The following is a 20,083-nucleotide window of genomic DNA, read 5'->3' on the forward strand; positions in this document are numbered from 1 at the left end:
GTTCCACGGGGACTCCTTAGAGCGGCCTGCCACTCCCCCAGGCGCCAGACCCTATGGTAGGGCCACTTTAAGGGCGCCCGGGGCGTGCTCGCCCTCAAGCTGCAGCCAGGAGCCATTACTGCGGCGGCACGCAGCGGCTGTGGAGCTCCTCCTGCTGGGAGGCTGCCCCAGGACCCAGCACGTGGGCGGCGGCCATGGCTGCTTCAATTATCTGCCAGGAGCACGGCCGGATCTCGGGCCAGGTAAGAGGCGGAGGAAGGGGAGGCAGCTGCGTTTATAACCTCGCGAGCAGGCCCCGGGCTGGTGGCCCCCTCGGCCCTCAAAGCGCAGCCCGGGGAGCTCTCATTCTGGAGGTACCGAAAAGAGCGGGTGGCAGGAAGGGCCCCTTCCAGGGCATGAGTTCGCCCTCCCTGTGTGCTCCGAGCCGGGGAAGCGCGGACTCTGCTTCCGAGGGTGGCCCCGGGTGCCACCCGGCTTTTAGGGACTGAAGTCTGGGGGGCGACGGGGCAGGGAAGGGGCTGATTTATCTCAGGAGAGGAGGCTATGGAAGAAATAGGACTGAATTGGGTTATACAGAAAACCAAGTGTAAATGAAATTTAAGTGAAATGTTCAGAGTGAAACTTACCTGGAATCCAAAAATTTCAGATTATATCACATCAATTACTCAATAAATGTGAATTCTCCAATTTATAAACGTCTTAGTCTTTGACGTTTGCCCAATTTATTTTTCGAGCAGAAGGCCACTTGTAGCATTGGCTACCTAGAACACAATTTAGTAGGCACGCTGGGGCTGGTGGTCCGGTGAAAAATGTGAATGATTTTTATTTTTAATATAAAAGTGTCTTTAGGTGCGCGGTCTTCCTGCATTGCCCTCTGCACAGATGGGCATGCTTATTTTCAGTTTGCACACTGGCGTGGCGTCCCAAAGCGTCCTTCGTGGAGCTTCCACCCAAACAGGCAGCTTTGTGTGGAACTAAAGCCGTGATGGGAAGGGGACGTGCTCGGCACCATCCGCCACCTCCATGGAAATCAAAGAGCCCACTGACGTCTCTTGAAAGCACTTTATTTTTCAGCCCCTTTAGCAAAGCACAAAATTCACTTTTGTAACTGTTTTCGATAAAAGTGAAAGGTGATGATTACCCCACTGGGAGGAAAGCATAGGCGAAAACCTCCCCACTCCAGAAAGCAAGGCCAGCTGGGGCAGGGGGCTTTCATCTTGGTATTTTCCACGTCTTGATAAATAGGAGAAGGCAACTTTTTGTGCTGAGTTTAGTCTTTTTACCTCTTAGAATGCTCTGCAAACTTAATTTCTCCCCTAAGAGCAAGCTTTTTGAAAAGAAATTATGAACACTTTGAAGTAGACTCGTTTAACAGGTTTTCTTAATTTTTCAAGATGGAGGAACCTATTTAAACTCTAAGGAAAAATAGTATTTTATGATGCGGGATTAGGCAAAGCTGCACAAAACGAATTCTGAATGAAATATCTGATTATCTAGTAGAACATAAATAATTGTGGTTTCCTCCTCTTAAGAGTGTGGAGCCCCAACTGACTTCTTTGTGTGCCTTTGTGAGAAGAGTGAGTTGCCCAGTTTCTCCAGATAGAGCCGTTTAAGTCCCTTGACTCCTGGGGAAACTGAAGGCCCACAATTGCCTCCTGAGAGCCTCAGCCCTGCAGCTGCTGCTGATTGTGGGCTACACTGCTCCTGGTGATAAGAGTGACATAAATAACAACTCACTAAAATGTAGGAGTGATTTGCTTTAAGCACTTCAGCACCTGCTGTTACTAATTAAGGGTTTAGCCTGCCACAGATTGCAAATGGAAATCCAGTGTTTTAAAAATTGTAGAGACTGGAGTGCCCTGCAGGTTACTGTGATCACAGAAATGAAACAGCGTGGATAAAGTGTGTTGCTGACAATGATGTGTTATTAAAACTGCCCACACTTAAAGGATATGTACCAAGGTGTTAATAGGGCTTACCCTTGAGTGGTGGAATTACAGATTCGTTTCTTTTTTGAAATTTTCAATATTTCCCAATGAATACATGTTACTTTTGTTTAAAAAGGTTTAGTAAGCAATTCAAACAGAAAAAGATATTTCATCAAACGAAGTCTAGCATTGCTTCAAATAATAGTGCTCACAGGTGAAAATCATAGATGTACTAACAGGCAGTTTTCCAAGCAGAATATACTAGAAACACTCCTTTTTCATCAATAGATCTTTCTCATTGCCTGTGTTCATATTACATTGTCAACAAGATATTTTTAAATAAATATTCAGATTTATGTTAATTATAAAGTATTCCGTTAATTTGAGTTAACTAGAATTGGGATAGTGGACTTGAACAGTGTTCTGATTTGTCTATTAACATTCCAAGTGTGCTATGGCACTGATTTTATAAGGCAGGGAAAGAAGCATTTGGCAAGAGAGCAAATCAGTTGTTTCCAGAGCTGCTTTATGTCATACCCGCTCTGTGCCATGATGCAAAACACTATGTAAAAACTTCAGATTCCTACACAGAATGGTGGGTTAGTGGTGCTTGTTTCTCCTCATCCCTTTTCAGATTGTGTTCCTGCCTACCCTCAGATTTCTCCTCACTTCCCAGTACCCTTGTTCTGCCCTTCATAACTCTTTCTTGACTTTTTTTTTTTTTTTCAAAAGGCTGAGAGATTCTGGGGATATTGGGAACTGAGCCTCTGAGGGTAATAGTGCAGTCAGAATGCCATGTGCTAGCTAGTGAAAGGCTCAAGCTAGACAGCTGATTTTTGTTATTCTACAACTTATGCTCTGCAGGAGGTCCTGTTTCCTGAGCAATGTTATTCAAACAGTGCAGAGATCAATTAGATTGAGAGTTGTCGTCAGTGCCCAACACGGACACATTTTTCCCTCTCCCGGACCCCTCTTCTGCTAGGTTGATTTGATGCTTTCTGTGTTCTTTGTGCTCAGGTTCAGTATTACTTGAGAAAGCATGGCAATAACTACCACCTGCAGGGCACTATACAGACACGTCTCATAACAATCTTGCAATGTAACTATTTTGATCCTCCAGGTGAGGATCACTTAAGTGTCTTATGCAAAGCCTCTGGTAAATAGTTGAACTAAGTGACAGATTCTGGTCTGTCTCAAATGGCTTTGCTCCCTTCCCACTGCATCAAGCTGTTGAAAAAGGGTTAGTAACAGCCTTGAGTAGAACTGGTCATACTCTAGTCTTCCTGCATTCCAAAGATCAAATACCATGCTTTCTTATCAGCAGAGAAAAGGGCTCTTAGAATGTAAGCCCCATGAGGGTAAGGGCCTTGTCTGTTCACCTTGTGTTCCTAGACCCAGTCCTGTGTGTGCCCTATAGTAAAGACTCATTAAATATCTATGGAGAGAATAAATGTCAAGCCTATTTACGCAGATACATAAAGTGGCAGGATATTTTAAAAGAAAAAATAAACCTTACTAATAGGAAGTTTTACAAACTATATCCCAGGACACCCTGGTTTATATGTGTTATTGTAGTGTGGTTATTAATAGCACCTCCTTTCATTCTCAAAAACGCCTCAGTTTGGAAGGTCAATTATATGGTCATCCACCCTAATTGTACTAGATGGGTTATTTTTGGGCGTTCATATTCACTTCAATTAATCCGGTTAATTAAAAAACAAAACTATAATTGTTCCTGTTATCGCTTGTTAATGATTGTTTCATTGTTTGGCTTTGCATTCACAAAGAATATATTTGTATAGAAGAAATCATGTGCTACAGGGGAGATTTAAAAACCATCTGCACTTACAGGCATCACAGAGGCTTAGCCTCCCATACTGCTCCTAAAGTGCTGCTGGAAATGAGGAGTGTTTACAAAATGAAAAGGAAACAACTAGTAGGGCCCCAACACTCTCTCCTATAGAAACTCCATATTTCAAAGCTTATTTAAAAGTGTTAAGCTGTCTTCTTGGAATATAGAGTATTGCAGGAGGTAGAAGGAAATAAGGTTGGTAGCAGGCTATGAAAAACCATGCTAAGGAGTTTAAATTTGTATTCTGTTTACAGTAGGATAGCTCAGGTGAAGGAGATTGGCTCATGATGGTGAATTGAGCACACAGGTCAACCTCCCTCTCTACCCCAAACTCTGTAGCAGGAAATATTTTCAAAATGTGATGATTCCTTCAAGTAAACATGGAAGAATACGACGGGTATTTCAAATTAAAAGATCAAGGAGCTATAACAAACAAATACAATGCATAGTTCTTAATGGGATCTTGGTTTGAACAAAGCAGTTCCTCTCTAAACGATTAAAAAAAAACACACACACACAGAAAAACGTGGCATTTAGAAAGTGAATGGGGTCCAATTGCAACTAAAACAAAAGTAGAAAAACCATAGCTTACAAGACATAAAGAGAAGAAATTCAGTGATAAAACAATTTTAGTGATAGTCCAGGCTCAGTGTTGACAGAAACAAAAATGAAAGTAGCCCAAAGGGTGCTCACCTGGTTTGAATTAGCTGGATGCAGCACACCCAGGGCCAGCTGGGCCCCCTTGATTTACCCCGTGGACTCTCCCAGCTCAGTCCTGCTACCGCAAGAGCAATGATGATTTCTAACTTAAGAATAAAGCCCAGGAACTATTCTCTAAAGAAAATGAACTGTACGTGGGATGAGGACTCTTGGTGTGGGTAATTTCCAGACTTCTGTAATTGAAAAAGGAAAGGAAAGGAAAGGTAGTTCTTCCTAGGAGGGAAATAAACTAACATGCTTGGTCTTCAGAGTAAAGCCCACCTTGATTTGACAATTACCTGGCGCCAACCTCTCCGTTCTCCAGTGTTTGCATTCGCTCGCTCTGCTCACTCACACCAAACCCATAGTCAGTTGTCTCATTAAAGGAGGCCCCCACTGGGGAAACACCACCCCAAATGCAAGAGAAACTGCCTGTTCATATCCACTTAGTTCTTGATTCATATTTATGTTTGGAAACCAAGGCTTGCCAGACGTTAGCAGAACTAGACACATGCACAGATAGGACAATTAAAAAGACAGATTTTTAAGGTGCTATAGTCTGAACATTTGTGCCATCTACAAAATTTATATGTTGAAATCTTAACTGCTAAGGTGATGGCATTAGGTAGGATCTTTGGGACGTCATAAGGGAGGAGCCCTCCTGAATGGGATTAGTGCCTTATAAAAGAGTCCCAAGAACCCTTGCTTCTCTACCATGTGAGGACCCAGAGAAATTGCCATCTATAAGCCAGAAATTGTGCCATCACCAGACACTTAATCTGCCAGTACTGTGGTCTTGGACTTCCCAGCCTCCAAGCTGAGAAATTTCTGTTGTTTATAAGCTACCCAGTTTGTGGTCTTTTGTCATAGCAGCTCCAATAGACTAGGACATAAAGGAATAGAAAAAAAAAAAAAAAAAAAAAAAAACTTAAAATTTGAATTTGTATCTGTAGAGAGAATATTACATCCTAAATAATATTAGGTTTTGAAAAATTACTAAAAATACCTTAGAAATTAGCAATTCACATTAAATAGATTGAAATTGGAAAAAAAAAAAAACCTTAGAAGGACTGAAGAGTAAGCCAGTGATCTGGAAAATGAGAAAATTTCTGAGAGAGAATTTGAGGCATGTAGGATCACTTTAAGACAGCCAGCACCACACAGAGATTTACAAGGAGAGACAAAGAAAACAGAAAGGAGGAAATAAAGAAACAATAAAATTAAAATGTCAGAGTTAAAGATCCACTGTGGCCAAGTAGTATGAATAAAGTATATGCTTAAACACAACCTAGAAACTATCAGAACCCAGAGGAAAAAGAGAAGAGCATCCAAAGAAGAACGAAGCAGCTTATTCTTTTCATTAGCAACTTTGGATTCCAGAAGGAAAGTGATTTTGACCTTAGAAGTATTTGCTGGGTGAAACTTGCACTGAATTGTGAGAGCACGGTGAAGATGTTTTCAGACATGCTAGGACTCTGATGCTATCAGATAGACTTTAAAAGAATTTTTTGAGCCTGTACTTCAGTTCAATAAAATGAATCCAAGGAAGAAGCAAATATGAGAAACAAGAAACCATGAAAATCAGGGAAACAAAGAATTAAGTATAAATGTTAATATTGAATAACGACTGGAACTAAAATTCCAGATAGTCATAGCATGAGAAGTGCATGGGGTGCAGGGAGACATGTTAAGGATGCTGCCTTGTTTGGAGAGAGGCTGTAGATTTAGATTAACTCTTTATCTTAATTGAAAATGGCTATGTATACTTACTAAAAATTAAGTATTTCTGAGATTTCAGTGGCCAAAGTGGAGTTAATTTGAGTAACAAAACAAATGTTAGTATTGGATTGTAACCCAAAGAATAAAATGAATATCCAAAAGTCCTTACTGATTTAAATAAACAGTTGACTAAATAAGTAAATGAGGGAGAAGGGACATATCTTCCTTACATAAGATTTCCAAATCACAAATGTAGATGGAAGGAAATAGAAAATCACCAATGGAATGTCCTAGTAATAGTTGTTGCGCGCAAGCTCCACGAATGAAGGGCAGGAACTTAGGGCATAACTTTACGGAGAAATGGGAGGATTTGCAAAGACTCAAACCATCTTCCCCGACATATTTATTAATTACAGTGATGGTTTTAACACATCAACAATTGTTTGATATTCTTCCCTTCAAGAGGTGGTACTTTAGTCCCCTTCCATTGAGTGTGGCTGGACTTAGGGACTCCCTTCTGAAAACAAGAGTGTGGAAAGGAAAAACAAGTGACTTGACAATGGAGAAACTTTGCAGACACCATCTTAACCCAGCTACCAAGGCGAACGCCTCTGGCAATCTCCCATTGATATACGACAACGTAAGAAGGGGGCACTCGTATCCATGGTGTTCTACCCAAAATCTATAGTCCCAGTCTAATTATGAGAAAATGCCAGACAAATCCAAGTAGCGAGACATCTACAAAATGCCTGACCAGCACTCCTCCAAAGCCAGAAAAAAACTGAGAAACGATTGCGTGTTAGAAGAAACGAGGAGACATGAGGACTACTAAGTGCAACCTGTTACCCAGGTGGGATCCTGGGGCAGAAAAAGGCTATTAGTGGAAAAATTGGTGGAATTCAAATAAAGTCTGTAGTTTAGCTCATGGTGTTATGCTAATATTAATTTCTTAGGGTTTTCTTTCTTGTGATTAAAAGAAACCCCACAATTTCTTGGTTTTTATAAACATACTGTGGTGGTAAGATATTAATATTTGGGGAAGCTGAGTCAGGTGTTTATGAGAACTCACCATGCCCTCTCTGCAACTCTTCTGTAAATCTAAAATTAATTCCAAATAAACAGACAATTAAGCACTTAAGAAATAGAAATTAGGGATTTCACTCTCATAATATTATAGGAGCAACAGGATGGAAAAATGAAAATTCGATCAGGCTAGGAGTGGCTATGGGAAAAAAGAAAAAATTACAGTAAATAGGAAGCCTGAAATAACAAATGAAAAGGAATAAGGTAATTTCACATTCAATTGTAAATGTTCATAATTAATTAACATTAGCTAATTTATTACATTACGTTAATGAAGTTAATGTACACTAGTTAATGTCAGTAATGTAACTAATTACTCAAATTTATACATTAAAAACTGAAAGGTCAGATTGTAAAAACCATATAAATTCAATTAAAAGCTATTTATAAAAGAGAAAATCAAGCTGGTATGGAAGAGTTCAAAATAAGGGGATATGAAGAACCAAGAGCTGTATGTCAAAAATAAAATTTGAGGTGAAAAGCATTAAAGGGAAGGAGGTATATTTCATATAGTACTATTCTCTACACAGAATCATATATATATATATGTATATATATACACACATTTAATAACAAACAGATCATATATATTGTTAAATATTATATATGTATACAAATTTAATTATCATGAACTTTTATGTACTTAACCCATAATTATAAATATAACTGTGATTAGAGAAATTGACGGATTGACAAAAGCATAATTAAGGAGATTTTCATACTCCTCTTTCATAACCTGAAAGATCAAGTAGACCTAATAGATGCAAAGAAAGAATTAACAAGTTTGCTCTAAAACATATATATAGAGCTCTATGCACAACAGAAAATAGACATTGTTTTCAAGTACCCATGGACGATTAACAAAAACTGACTACGTATTAGGCGCTGAAGAAAATGTCAACAAATTTTAAAAAGTAGACGTCATTTGGGACACATTCATTGTTGACAAGGCACTGAAAGAAGAAATGAGCAACTAACAAATACCCACACAAACAAAAAAACACACTATCCCCTTGAAAATTAAAAATACCTTTAAATAGAGGTATTTAATAAAAGTCTTAGATTAAAATGGAAATATAAACTGAAATTATAAACTAACAGCGAATGAACATGAACTCACTATATATAAAAATTTATGGTGTGCAACAAAATTCCACTAGGAGGAAAATGTAGATCCTCTACTATGCTGCCCAGTCAGACTTTCCACAGTGATGAAAATGTGTAATTATACCATCTGTTAATCCACACTCACCACATGAGGATGCTGAGCATGTGAAATATGGCTAATGCAACTGAACCGAATTTGAAACTTTATTTAATTTTAATTAATATAAGTTTAAATAGCCACATGTGGCTAATGTAGTGGCCCACACAGTTCTATATTCACAATAAAGCATTACCAGAAAAAGAAAAACTTAAACTTATTATAGTTAGGAAGCAAAATGAACTCAACGTCAATAATAGATATTATATACATTTTAAAATTAAAACATTAACATAAATCCATATGAAATGAATTTGTAAAAATGTACATGAACAAAATTCATTTATGAGAAGGTGGGAAATTTCAATTTGCCATTCATCAATAAGGAACTATAAAACGAAGTATAAGATCCACCTTTATAAATTTCTTAAGAACCTGATTTTCTAGACATGTTTTACCAAAACTTAAGATGCAGATAATTTCTGTGTTTTATAAACTATTCAAGACCATAGATTAATACTTTATTCTTCAAGGCTGGCATAACCCAGATACCCAAATGAAATAAGACAATAAAACAAAATTATATCAATATTCACTTGTGACCATAGATGCAAAAATCTAAAGGTGAAAGAATTGAATTTATTACACATTATGAATAGGTTTATCACAAAAATCTAAAGGTGAAAGAATTGAATTTATTACACATTATGAATAGGTTTATCCCAGCAATGCCATAATGTTTTGACATTAGGAAATCTGTTAATGGAATTCACTACCTAACAGATCAAAGAATAAAAAATAATATACTGAAAAAGCATTTAATAAATATCAACACCCTTTTCTGATGTAAAATTCTTAGCTTCCAAATAGAAATTTTTTTAACTGATAAAGGATATTGATCAGGTATCTTCAGTATCATATTTAGTAGTAAAAACATTTGAAATACTCCCACTAAAGTCAGGAACAAGACGAATGCCTGCTGTCACTCCTGCTATTCACACTTGTTTTGGATGTTCTAGCCGATGTATGCATTCTGGAAACTAGACAAAAGCGTCATTTTTTGAAGGCAGTAGGATTGCCTACCTAGGAAATTGAGAAGAGTCAATGGAAATGTATTGGAACTGAACAGAGAGTACTATAAAGTACATTATTTGAAACAAGTCCTTTTATACATAAATCAATAGCACTTCTATATGTCAGCTGTAATCAATCAGAAAATGTAGTGAGTAAGAAAAGAGATCCCCTGTGCAGTGACCTCCAAATGTTGAAATATCTGGGAATACATTTACTAGGGCACATGCAAAATTGATAAGAAAATCCATAAAACTGAAGAACATAATAGAAGACCCAAATCTCTGAGACACCTACCTCCTAAATACGGAGATTTAATATAGCAATGATATTTTCTAATTAAAAAATAGAGGCAACCATAATTAAAACTTTAACAAGGTTCCTTGACAAACTGATTCCAATTTCTGTTGGAACAGAAATTGTTGGAAAATATCTAATAACCAAATAGAAAAATAACAAGGAAGGAACCGTATGCTCTATATCAAAACACACTATAAAGAGCTAGTAATTAAGCAGTGTGGTATTAACCAGGAATAGGCAAATAGATCAGTAGATCAGAATGAAGTCCAGAAACACACACCAACACACACCCCTACCTGGCATTGTGAAAACTTGTCTCATGAAAACCCTGAGAAAAGGTTAGTCTGTTCAGTAATCACGTTGAGTCAATTAGTTCTGCGTTTTCAAAAAAATGAAAGCAGATACCTACCTCATATTAATTACCAAATAAACTCCAGCTAGGATAAAAAGCTAAATTCAAAAATAAACTCTTAAAAGTATTAGAACACTCTACCAAAGCATATTTTAACATAAATAAAGATGGCTTTGAAAGCAAGATAAAATTCACCAAAGCCATGAAAGAAACAATAGATTTGTCCCTAAATATTAAATACTTATTAGTGACAAGAGACCTTATAATCAGAATTAAAGGCAGAGTGACAGACTGGAAAAAAAAAAGTAGTTGACTAATATCCAGTCTATATAAACTCGCACAATGCAGTAAGAAAAATACAAACCACAAATAGGAAGGTGAACAAAAGGAGTAAATGGGCATGCATAATAAATATGTGATAATAAGATGCAGATTGCCACTAAAATGAAAAGATGCTCCATTCATTCAAAAAATGCCAATAAAAAGGATAAAGGTTTTTGCTCGCAATATTGGCAAACATTTTAAAAGGTTTAAGAATAATCGGCCTTATTAAGCGTTTGGGGAAATGAGTACTCAAATATATTGTTTATGGGTATATAAATTTTTGTATCCTTTGGAGTATGCAAAACAAGTAAAAATTTATTTTCTGATTTTCTAGTTTCGATTGTAGGATATATGCTTATTTGCACAAGATATATTTATAAAGGTATTCATTATGGCACTATAGTAACATTACAACCCAACACCAGGAGAATGTCTCAGTCGATTATCATCATCAAAAATAAGGAAGACTGGATCAAGATGACAGATGAGCACATTCACCCCTGATCCCAACAAATAACAGAAAACATATTTTTATGAGAATAAATCTATAACACCCTGGAAAACGAGAATGTTCCCAGTGAATCAGAATGTTTGCGAAATTGTTGAACTATATTGTTAAACGAAAAAAGCAACTCACCTCAAGAAATAGTAACAGCCCATTTATGAAAAGCTATCTAGGTGTGTATTGTACTTATATGGTTGACACAAAAATTGTCTGGAAGGATAGATAACCAAGCTCTTGACAGCACTCACTTCTAGAGAAGGGATTGAATTAGGATATGAGAGATGCTAAAGGAAGATTGACTTTTTTATAAAAAGAAGGAAGAAAATTAGGTGAGCAGGTAGAAGTGCAGAAGCTTTGCTTACTTTACTCTTGCCTAGTTTCTTGCACCTCACCTGTTTTTTCCTGCAGTCCTCAGGAAACCAGGGTGAAAAGAGAGGGAAGCCCAGGCGGGCCATCTGCACCAGCGCCCTGCCCTGTAGAGTTGCTTCTTTGACAAGCTGCCTTTCTCTTTGTGCAAGTATTTCCAACTCCTTCACTCACTCTTTTGGCTTCAACTCTAATCACCTCCCAAATCTGTTTTCTCATATAGCTGTCTATGGCCTGGCATTTCCTATTGTCTTCTATTTCCATTAATTTAAGTGTCCCCATTCTTTGGCATTTTCAATGGGTTGAGTTCATTAGCTGTAGAGAATAAAACAGAGAGAAATAAAAGGTGAAGATGGGAATGCTTTTTTTCCTAATTGAATATACTTGAAAATATCTCCAAATGCAAATAAAGAGCCTTTTTGGTTCCTAATATTGAGGTTTGAATAGCACATATATTTCATTGAAAGGACTTTATTTCGGTGTTTCTTAGGATTTAGGAATTTAGATCCTTCTCTGTTCCCTGGAATGTGTGTTTCACCAAAATAAATCATGTGGGAGAGTCACCACTTTGATCCTTTCAGCAATAAATGGATTTTCCAGCAGGAAAGACTTTTGGGAAAGTGAGTCATAAGAACTCTGTTGTTTAATAGGATGAGAGAGAAATTTGCAGAAAAACCGAAGTAGAATAGCATCAGTAGGCAAAATGTTTAAAAAAGAATGATCTTCAGATTTTTCCACTACTTCTAGGTAGTGAAGATGTGAAATTAATAGTTCTTGTCCTTGAGCTGCGTATAGTTGACCATCTAGCCAGTCAGACTAGATGTGGAGTCCATCACTGTGTTATTTGTGAGCTGTATTTGTCTTATCCTCTCATGCATGACATTTTCCCTATGCCTAGGTAATAATTATGTGACGCCTCTGCTTCCCTCTCTTTCAGGCGAAAATAGACGTCTTATTAGTTGGAGATCTCACTGTGGGCTACCTGGCTGATACGGTACAGAAATTATTTTCAAACACAGCAGAAGTCACCATCACCATCAGTGACATAAAGGAGGCAGCAGCACTTTTGGATGATTGGACATTCAATATGGTTTTCTTGAAGATGCCTTCTTCACTAAGCGCTGAGGAGCTAGAAGCCATCCAGTTAATTAGGTAAACTTCAAAAGCCTTGACCCTGTATCTTTAGAATTGTTTTTTAAAAACCCATTTTTATAAAAATCCTAAAAAGATGATATATTTCTATTTTACTTTTTAAATTGAGGGTCCAGGAAGTGGCTCATTAATCCTGGCACTTTGAGAGGCCAAGGCAGGAGGATTGCTTTAACCCAGGATTTCAAGACCTGCCTGGGCAACATAGTGAGACCTCTGTCTCTACAAAAAATTTAAAAAATTAGCCGGGCGTGGTGGCGTGCACCTGTAGTTGCAGTTACTTGGGGGCTGAGGTGGGAGGATTGCTGAGGAGTTTGAGGCTGCAGTGAGCTATGATCATGTCACTGCGCTCTACCCTGGACAACAGAGTGAGGTGCTATTTCTTAAAAAAAAAAAAAAAAATGAGGGATATTTTTCATGGGGAGATTCTATCTACATGTTGTTTTTATTTCCAGTTTGTGGCATTTTATTATGAGAATTATTTTAACTTTTAAAGTAAAAGTATGGATTTGAATGTAAGAATCAATTGGTCATAGAAATTTATTTAATATGCAGTGCTTATGTTATTTTCACACTAACTCTTTTTTAATAACTGTATCATTAAAATGGTGCATCTTTTCAGAGTCCATTAATTGTAGTGGCAGACACTAAAGGAAGTGAGCACTCTTAGCTCTCTGTCCTGTCAGCTAGGGACTGAGGTGTCTCCTGGAGCCTTGAGGCCCTCTGGATTCACTGGGTCCAGAAACCACCACCTCCAGTATTGTCATTTTGTCTTCTAACTCCATGCAAGTTCTACTTCTCTCTTTTTTTTTTTTTTTTTTTTTTTTTTTTTGAGACAGAGTCTTGCTCTGTCACCCAGGCTGGAGTGGCACTGTCTTGGCTCACTGAAACCTCTGCCTCCCAGATTCAAGCAATTCTTCTGCCTCAGCCTACTGAGTAGCTGGGATACACACCACCACACCTGGCTAATTTTTGTATTTTTAGTAGAGATGTGGTTTCACCATGTTGGTCAGGCTGTCTCGAACTCCTGACCTCATGATCCACCCGCCTGGGCCTCCCAAAGTGCTGAAATTACAGGTATGAGCCACTGCAACCAGCCAGGTTCTGCCTTTTTTAACCCACTCCAACTCTAGAACATTGGAGTCCAGTGGTGGGAGAGTTAGATTCTTCCCTGCCACTTACAATATATTTAGATTGGGTTAGATTAGAATAAATTTGTTCTCCTTCCAGGAAATACTTGATAGACAAAGTAGAATTGTCAATTATATTGGAACATATGAGAGCTTGTCAGAATTACAAGACAAGTCTTCTTTGGCTAAAAGACAAAATTCAGAGACAATATTTTGATCCCTGAATAAAGGGGCAAGCAGATTATGTTAAGGGAAAAGAAAGGTTGGAATGAGAAGCCCAAGCCATCAAGTTACTTGTTAAACAGGGAGACAGACAGACAGAAACTAATCTTGGTGTTTCTTAGAACAACTGGTCTCCTGCATTTCTTCTGGCTTTCTCCTAGGCACATGAACTCTAGACACACTAGGCAAACTATCTACCTCAAAGTGAATACCACTTCCAGAACCTGTTGTGAACTATCCTCCTTCTGACAATATGCTTATTTTATTACAGACCTTAAAAAAAAATAGAGTTTCCTTGGCTGAGGACTCATCATAATTCTCATTTATATTGTATTTTTAAATTTTTTGCAGGATTTTATTGTCCCTTCTTGACAGATCAGAAATCTGAGGCTGAAGTGACTTGCCTAAGACCACATGGCTCATTTCTACGAAACTCAGATTAATTTTATAAAACTAGAGTAGAACTCTACGCTTCCCTTCATTTTCTTTCTAAAAGTCTGTAATTAATTGACTTTTGTATTGAAGCCACCTCTTTTTCACCTCTGAGGTTCAGTATTTGCCGAGCTGGGTGTAAACCAAACATAGATAATGGTTTTGAAAGAACCCTGGTCTCTCTGTTTCAAGACTGGGACCCTAGTTATGCCTCCCTCAATGGAGTAAAGCTTTGCATTTGCTCACTGTCAGAGCTACCTTTTGAACAAGATAAGAATGAAGTTCTGTTTAAGAACCAGCTTTATGTTTAGTTGCACATATTAAAACCTAGGAGATTAGAGGAGAGAATTTCTTGTCTGATACTCACCTTGGCAACTTCTATTGCTTGAGTAATGTAACTTAAGATTTCTTAGCAGAGAACACAAAGTAGATGAAGGTACTGAGTATATAGCTATATAAATGGCAGTTCTGTTATTTTGCCTTAAAAGAAAGCATTTGTTTGAAAGAAAACAAATACTTTGTGTAATACACCTGGATTTGTATTCCTTGTTTGTCCCCGTTGCACTATTCCCAATACCCAGTGAAGGTCTTGACTAGTAGCAGGTGTTATCTGCCTTGCTGTAGCTCCAGTGAATGACTGGATGAGTGGCAGAAGTGCCATCCTAGGCAGGCCATGCCTCCTCACTTTTTTGCTTCTCTGTGAAAAGGGACAGTTGTTTGGTTTTGTGTGTGTGTGTTTATGTGTGTGTGTGTGTGTGTGTGTGTGTGTGTGCGTGCGCATGTGTGTGTATAAGCTTTGCTTTCATGGTGCTGTCCTCAGAGGCTATGAATGTCTCTGAAGTTCTCTTTCCTGCCCTCAGAATTGTTATGAGTTTATGATTTGTTGAATTGTTTAAACCCTTGTAGAGAGTGTTTCCAGTTTTCAATCTATGATTTTTCTTATGGTAATGAGTCCTGTACACGTACTGCCCCGTTTGTAACGAGTTTAAACCTTCATCTATCCTAAAGCACTATACCCTTTGAGTTTGGGCTATATTTAATGACTAAACCAGAATGAAAAGCCTGGCTCTGCTTTTCTTGTGATGTATTTTAAATTTTTCTCTTTAGATCTTTGTTGTTGTCTTGTAATATCTCAAAAGCTCTGTAGGTCTAGGAAAATGTACAACTGCTTGCCTTATTCTTCTTTCTCTAGGAGCTTTATGTCTCCTGTCAATGAATGAGGAATTTATGGTAGAATGAAAGTGGCCATATATATTTTCATTTTTAGAGCACATGATCACAAATCTCTATATCTGTAATGTATGTCATATGGATTTTTATTGCAAATAAGAATGAAGTTTAGTCTCTTAGCCGTAATATTAAATTTATTTTAGAATAAAATGAAAGCAGCCTCCTTAAAAGATTCTTAATTTAATCTTACAAAACTACATTTTAGGCTTGGTGCTAGTGATTGATTGACTTTAATCATTCATAAAATATCAGTACTTTATAGTACTAATAGCTCAAGAATTATGGTACATCTCACTTACAGGTTAGCATTCCTGATAGTAATGCCTAATTTTTTTTCATCTCATAAATGTATTGAAAGAGTGTATTTTTATTGAGCAGATGAACTCAAACACTACCCAGTGGTAACATATTTTAAGATCATCTTAGGATTCATATGCTTAACTCCAGAATTCCAGGGACATTGTACTTTTGGCTTAGAGAAGTTCTCAAAATTGAGCCACACTCAAAGGGCAGATCCCTGGTAATTCAGACACATCCTAATACTTATCTTCCAAAAACAGGTACAGAAATTTTAAATATGTTTAAAACTCATCAGTATATGGGGAGTTGTGGTTTTCTTCTCCATGAAACGATTCTGCAGTTACGATTCTGTGATTCTCATGAGCTCAGAGCAGTTTAGCAATAGGAAAGGCATGCAGGCTGTGGCTCCATCTGCTCCCTCAACAAATCAAGTTTGAATCTGATTTCATTTCTCCCTCGTGTAGTTTCAGTTGTCTTTCCAGCTAACTGATCACTAAGAAAATGCAATCTTGTGAGCCACAGAGATCTAAGTTGTCCTTTCATGTCTCCAAGACATCCTTGACTTGACAGCGTAACTCATTAAATCTTATTAGGCAGTTTACATGTCCCACTCCTCTGAATGTTTGACAATAAACACAATAACAGCAAAACATCTAAGTAGCTTTACTAAAGCTTTTCTCCTCTAAATTGGTGGAGGAAATGAGTAGGAACTGAGAGCAACTCTTTAACTTCTAGCACCCTGTCACATGGTGAATGCTGCAGCAGGAACTCTTCTGCAGAGAACCGAGTGGGAACAGGGCAAACCAGCCTTCACTTTAGCCAGAATAAACTATCAGAGCTTAATTAAGTAATTAACAAAGAACGTTCTTTATTACAAGTTCCGTATAGGTCATACCAGGCTAGTTTGGCTGCATTTAGCCCTTGCACAGAATAATGAATAACTGTACTCAAAAAGACCACAACCCAAAGATGATACTGCCTTTTGTTCCTTGAAGTCCTATGGCTCTAAGAGAAGTAAATGTAGAAATTTCCACAGGCTTCATAGGGACTTATAACACCACTTTGGTCCTCTTAGATGATGGATTTCAGAGGCCAGGGCTTTTCTGAGACCCTTTGATCAGCAGAGTGTACAAAACAAAGATCACGCTTGTACATGACCTTTGTTTTTTCAGCTACCACAGACAGACCCGGGGATGGGGGCGAGACAGCAGGTGGGTGCTGCTGCAGGTTGAGCTGATGCTGGCTCCAGTTCCAGAGGGCACGGCAGGCAGGCATAGAAATAGAACCAAGAATACTGGTATCCAATCTCAAAAGTAAGGTGTAGCCTCAGGAAACATTTCAGCAGTGCAATCATGAAACATGAGGGAAAATGAATTGTCCCCAAATGAATTGCAAAACACAAGAGACATTAATTGAGAAGGTCTCAGAGCCTGCAATTTGATTTTGGCATATAGAACAGGAAGTAGTAGTAGTTGGTTTGGATAAAAGTGATTTTTATTTTGTTTTGTATTTGCATTGCTTAGTTGTTTCCAGGAATATTCATTCACGAAAAAGAGACCATTTTCTGGTTGATCCTGGAAACTAGAACTCTTTTAGCTTATTGATTTGTAGGGAACGTGAATGAGCAGCTGAGCTTAAGGCCAGAGTATTGGATTCTGGGAACTCTATCGATTGCTAGAGTTCCCATACAGCGGAGGGAGTGTGTGTTTGGTAATTGATTCTATGCTAATAACAAAAGTTCAAGAATCCCACCTCTGTCTGATACAAAGCTTGAAATTTGAAAGTCACTGGAGCCTATAAAATCATATATCCAAATCTAACATATTTTTATGTCAATAAAATCAATTTTCAAATTTTTGAAAAATCAGATTTTCAAAAATGGACATAGGAAGATTTCTAAAAGCAAACAACCTATTTTTAAAAAATTATTTAACCATATTTAACTGATGATAATTTACTTTTGAATCCACTATGAAGTATTTTTTAACAGTTAAACTACCCAATAATTTTCTTTCAGTGGTCCCATCTGCTCAGTCCATTTTTCCCTTCTACTTCTCTTTCCTCATTCTGTTGTCCATACCTCCATTATAATCTACACTTTCTCATCACTTAAAAAATATATACAAGGCTAGCCACAGTGGCTCTTGCCTATAATCTCAGCACTTTTGGAGGCTGAAGCCAGAAGATTGCCTGAGGCCAGGAGTTTGAGACCAGCCTCAGCCACATAATGAGAACCCATCTCTACTAAAAATACTAATAGCCGAGTGTGATGGCACATACCTGTGGTCCCAGGTACCTGGGAGGCTGAGGTACAGGATCGCTTGAGCCTGGGAGGCTGAGGCTGCAGTGAGCCTTGACCATGCACTTCAGCCTGCTGGGTGACAAAGCAAGACCCCGTCTCAAAAAAAAAGTCTACCTACCTACCTACCTTCCTACCTACCTGTCTGTCTGTCTGTCAAAAAAAGAAATCTAAATATCTATAATGTGCATATATATATATACATGAAATGCTGGCATCCTAGCAGGTGTCATTCTGATATCCCTATTCCCTCCATGTCAGCACGCCACCCACACCAGTGTAGGAAGTGCCTTTCTTACCTCCACATTTGGTAGACCAGGCAAACTCTATCCTCCCTCCTGCATATGCCTATTTTGATGACAGTATATTTCTGTCTGAGTGTCTCATTTCCTCATAGAAACCATATATTCTTTCCTTTCTTCTAAGAAAGGAAAACCATATATATCTTCTTAGAAGAAAGGAAAGAATATATGGTTTCTATGAGGAAATGAGACCCTACTGAGATCTATTCAGACTTGATTCTTTGCTATGAATTCTGAGCCTTAACTCCCCAGAATTCATAGCACAGAATCAAGTCTGAATAGTCTCAACGGGGTGTCACCTTTCTTCATAATCCTGCTACTCTGAAGTAATTAGTTTAGTAAATACTCTGAAATATTTAATTTTGCCAAAAATTTGCAAGTATGCCTGCTTTCCTTACCATCAGCTCTTGCCTGGGTCACTGCCATAGGGTCTCTCCAGTCTACCCCATGTTACCCTTATCAGCGCATCCCATCATTGGCAGAGTGGTCCTTCTGAAATGCAAATATAATCTTGTTGGTTGCACCCCAGCTTCATCATCTTCCATTGCCCATTTTTCTTCAATACCAAACCTTTCCTGTGGGCTAACAAGTCTTCTGTGAGCAGAGCCCAGCACCCCCGCCCCCACTCACTCTTTGGTCTCCACTCGTGCTTTTCGTCCTCAGATGCCCTGTGCCAGAGCTGTCCTGGACATCTTGCACCTTCTCAAACTCACCTTGTTCTCAACCACCCCAGGGCTCCTGCATATGCTGTGCCCTTTGCCCAGAATGTTCTGTGCTGCACATCTGCTTTCTGCCCTCCCACTCTCTCCGCCTTTTTTGTGTCTAGCCAGCACCAAGTGTTGTCTGCCTGGAAGCCTCCCCCAAGGCTGTTGAGGCAGGTTGGTGCCCAGGCGTGGGCTCCTATTGGCCCCTTTGGCTTTCATTCCCAGCATTGGACACATTTTCAGGCACAAAATTATCTGGAGTGATTTGTTTAATGTCTTTCCTCCCTAAGAATGGTAGCTGTGTGAGAGCAGGAACCTTGTCTATTTACCATGATATCCCCCAGAGCCTAGCAGAGAGCTGGCACATAAGAGGTTCTCAATATGTATGACTCAGATATATAAATTATATTAATATGTAATTTAATTTGAAATATAGAATGTATACTTCGTAACACTGTTATACAGTGGAGATGCTCCCAGTTCTTGTTTTAATGAATAAATAATAACCATATATAACCACATGCGAATAAATAATATTTTTAAGTATTTGAGAATAGTTTTTCTTAGGTAGCTTTAAACTGTTCTCTTTAAAGTCTCCTTCACAGTCACATTCTCCTTGGAAATAATTTTCTTTTGGCTAATGCCAAAGCTCAGTATTCATTCAGTTATCAGAATTCCAGACTTACTGTACTGACCTTAGTAAACTATGATGCCACTTTCAGAAAGAAGTTTTATTTGAAAACTTTCAAGACATAAAAGGGGAGACAGTATGATAATGCACCCATAACGTAGCCTCAGCAGTCACTCACATCTGGCTCACAGTGCTTCTCTCTGCATTTTCACCCCTGCCCACCAGTGGATTATTTAAAAATAAATCTAAAATACCATTTTATTTCATCCTAAATACTTTGG

General features: G+C 38.2%; 1 protein-coding gene across 2 annotated transcripts in view; it reads left to right on the forward strand.

Annotated features, from left to right (window-relative positions):
* The first annotated feature begins 164 nt into the window (after positions 1–164).
* SOHLH2 (spermatogenesis and oogenesis specific basic helix-loop-helix 2) overlaps positions 165–20,083 on the forward strand; it is a 43,526-nt gene continuing 23,607 nt past the window's right edge. For both annotated transcript variants that reach the window (XM_010344991.3, XM_010344992.3), the window contains exons 1-2: positions 165–242; positions 12,341–12,555. In XM_010344991.3, coding sequence (XP_010343293.3) covers positions 195–242; positions 12,341–12,555 — 263 coding nt within the window. In that variant the 5' untranslated portion in view covers positions 165–194. The remainder of the gene's footprint in view (positions 243–12,340; positions 12,556–20,083) is intronic.

Source organism: Saimiri boliviensis, chromosome 16 (genome assembly GCF_048565385.1).
Source record: "Saimiri boliviensis isolate mSaiBol1 chromosome 16, mSaiBol1.pri, whole genome shotgun sequence".
Lineage (NCBI taxonomy): Eukaryota > Metazoa > Chordata > Mammalia > Primates > Cebidae > Saimiri > Saimiri boliviensis.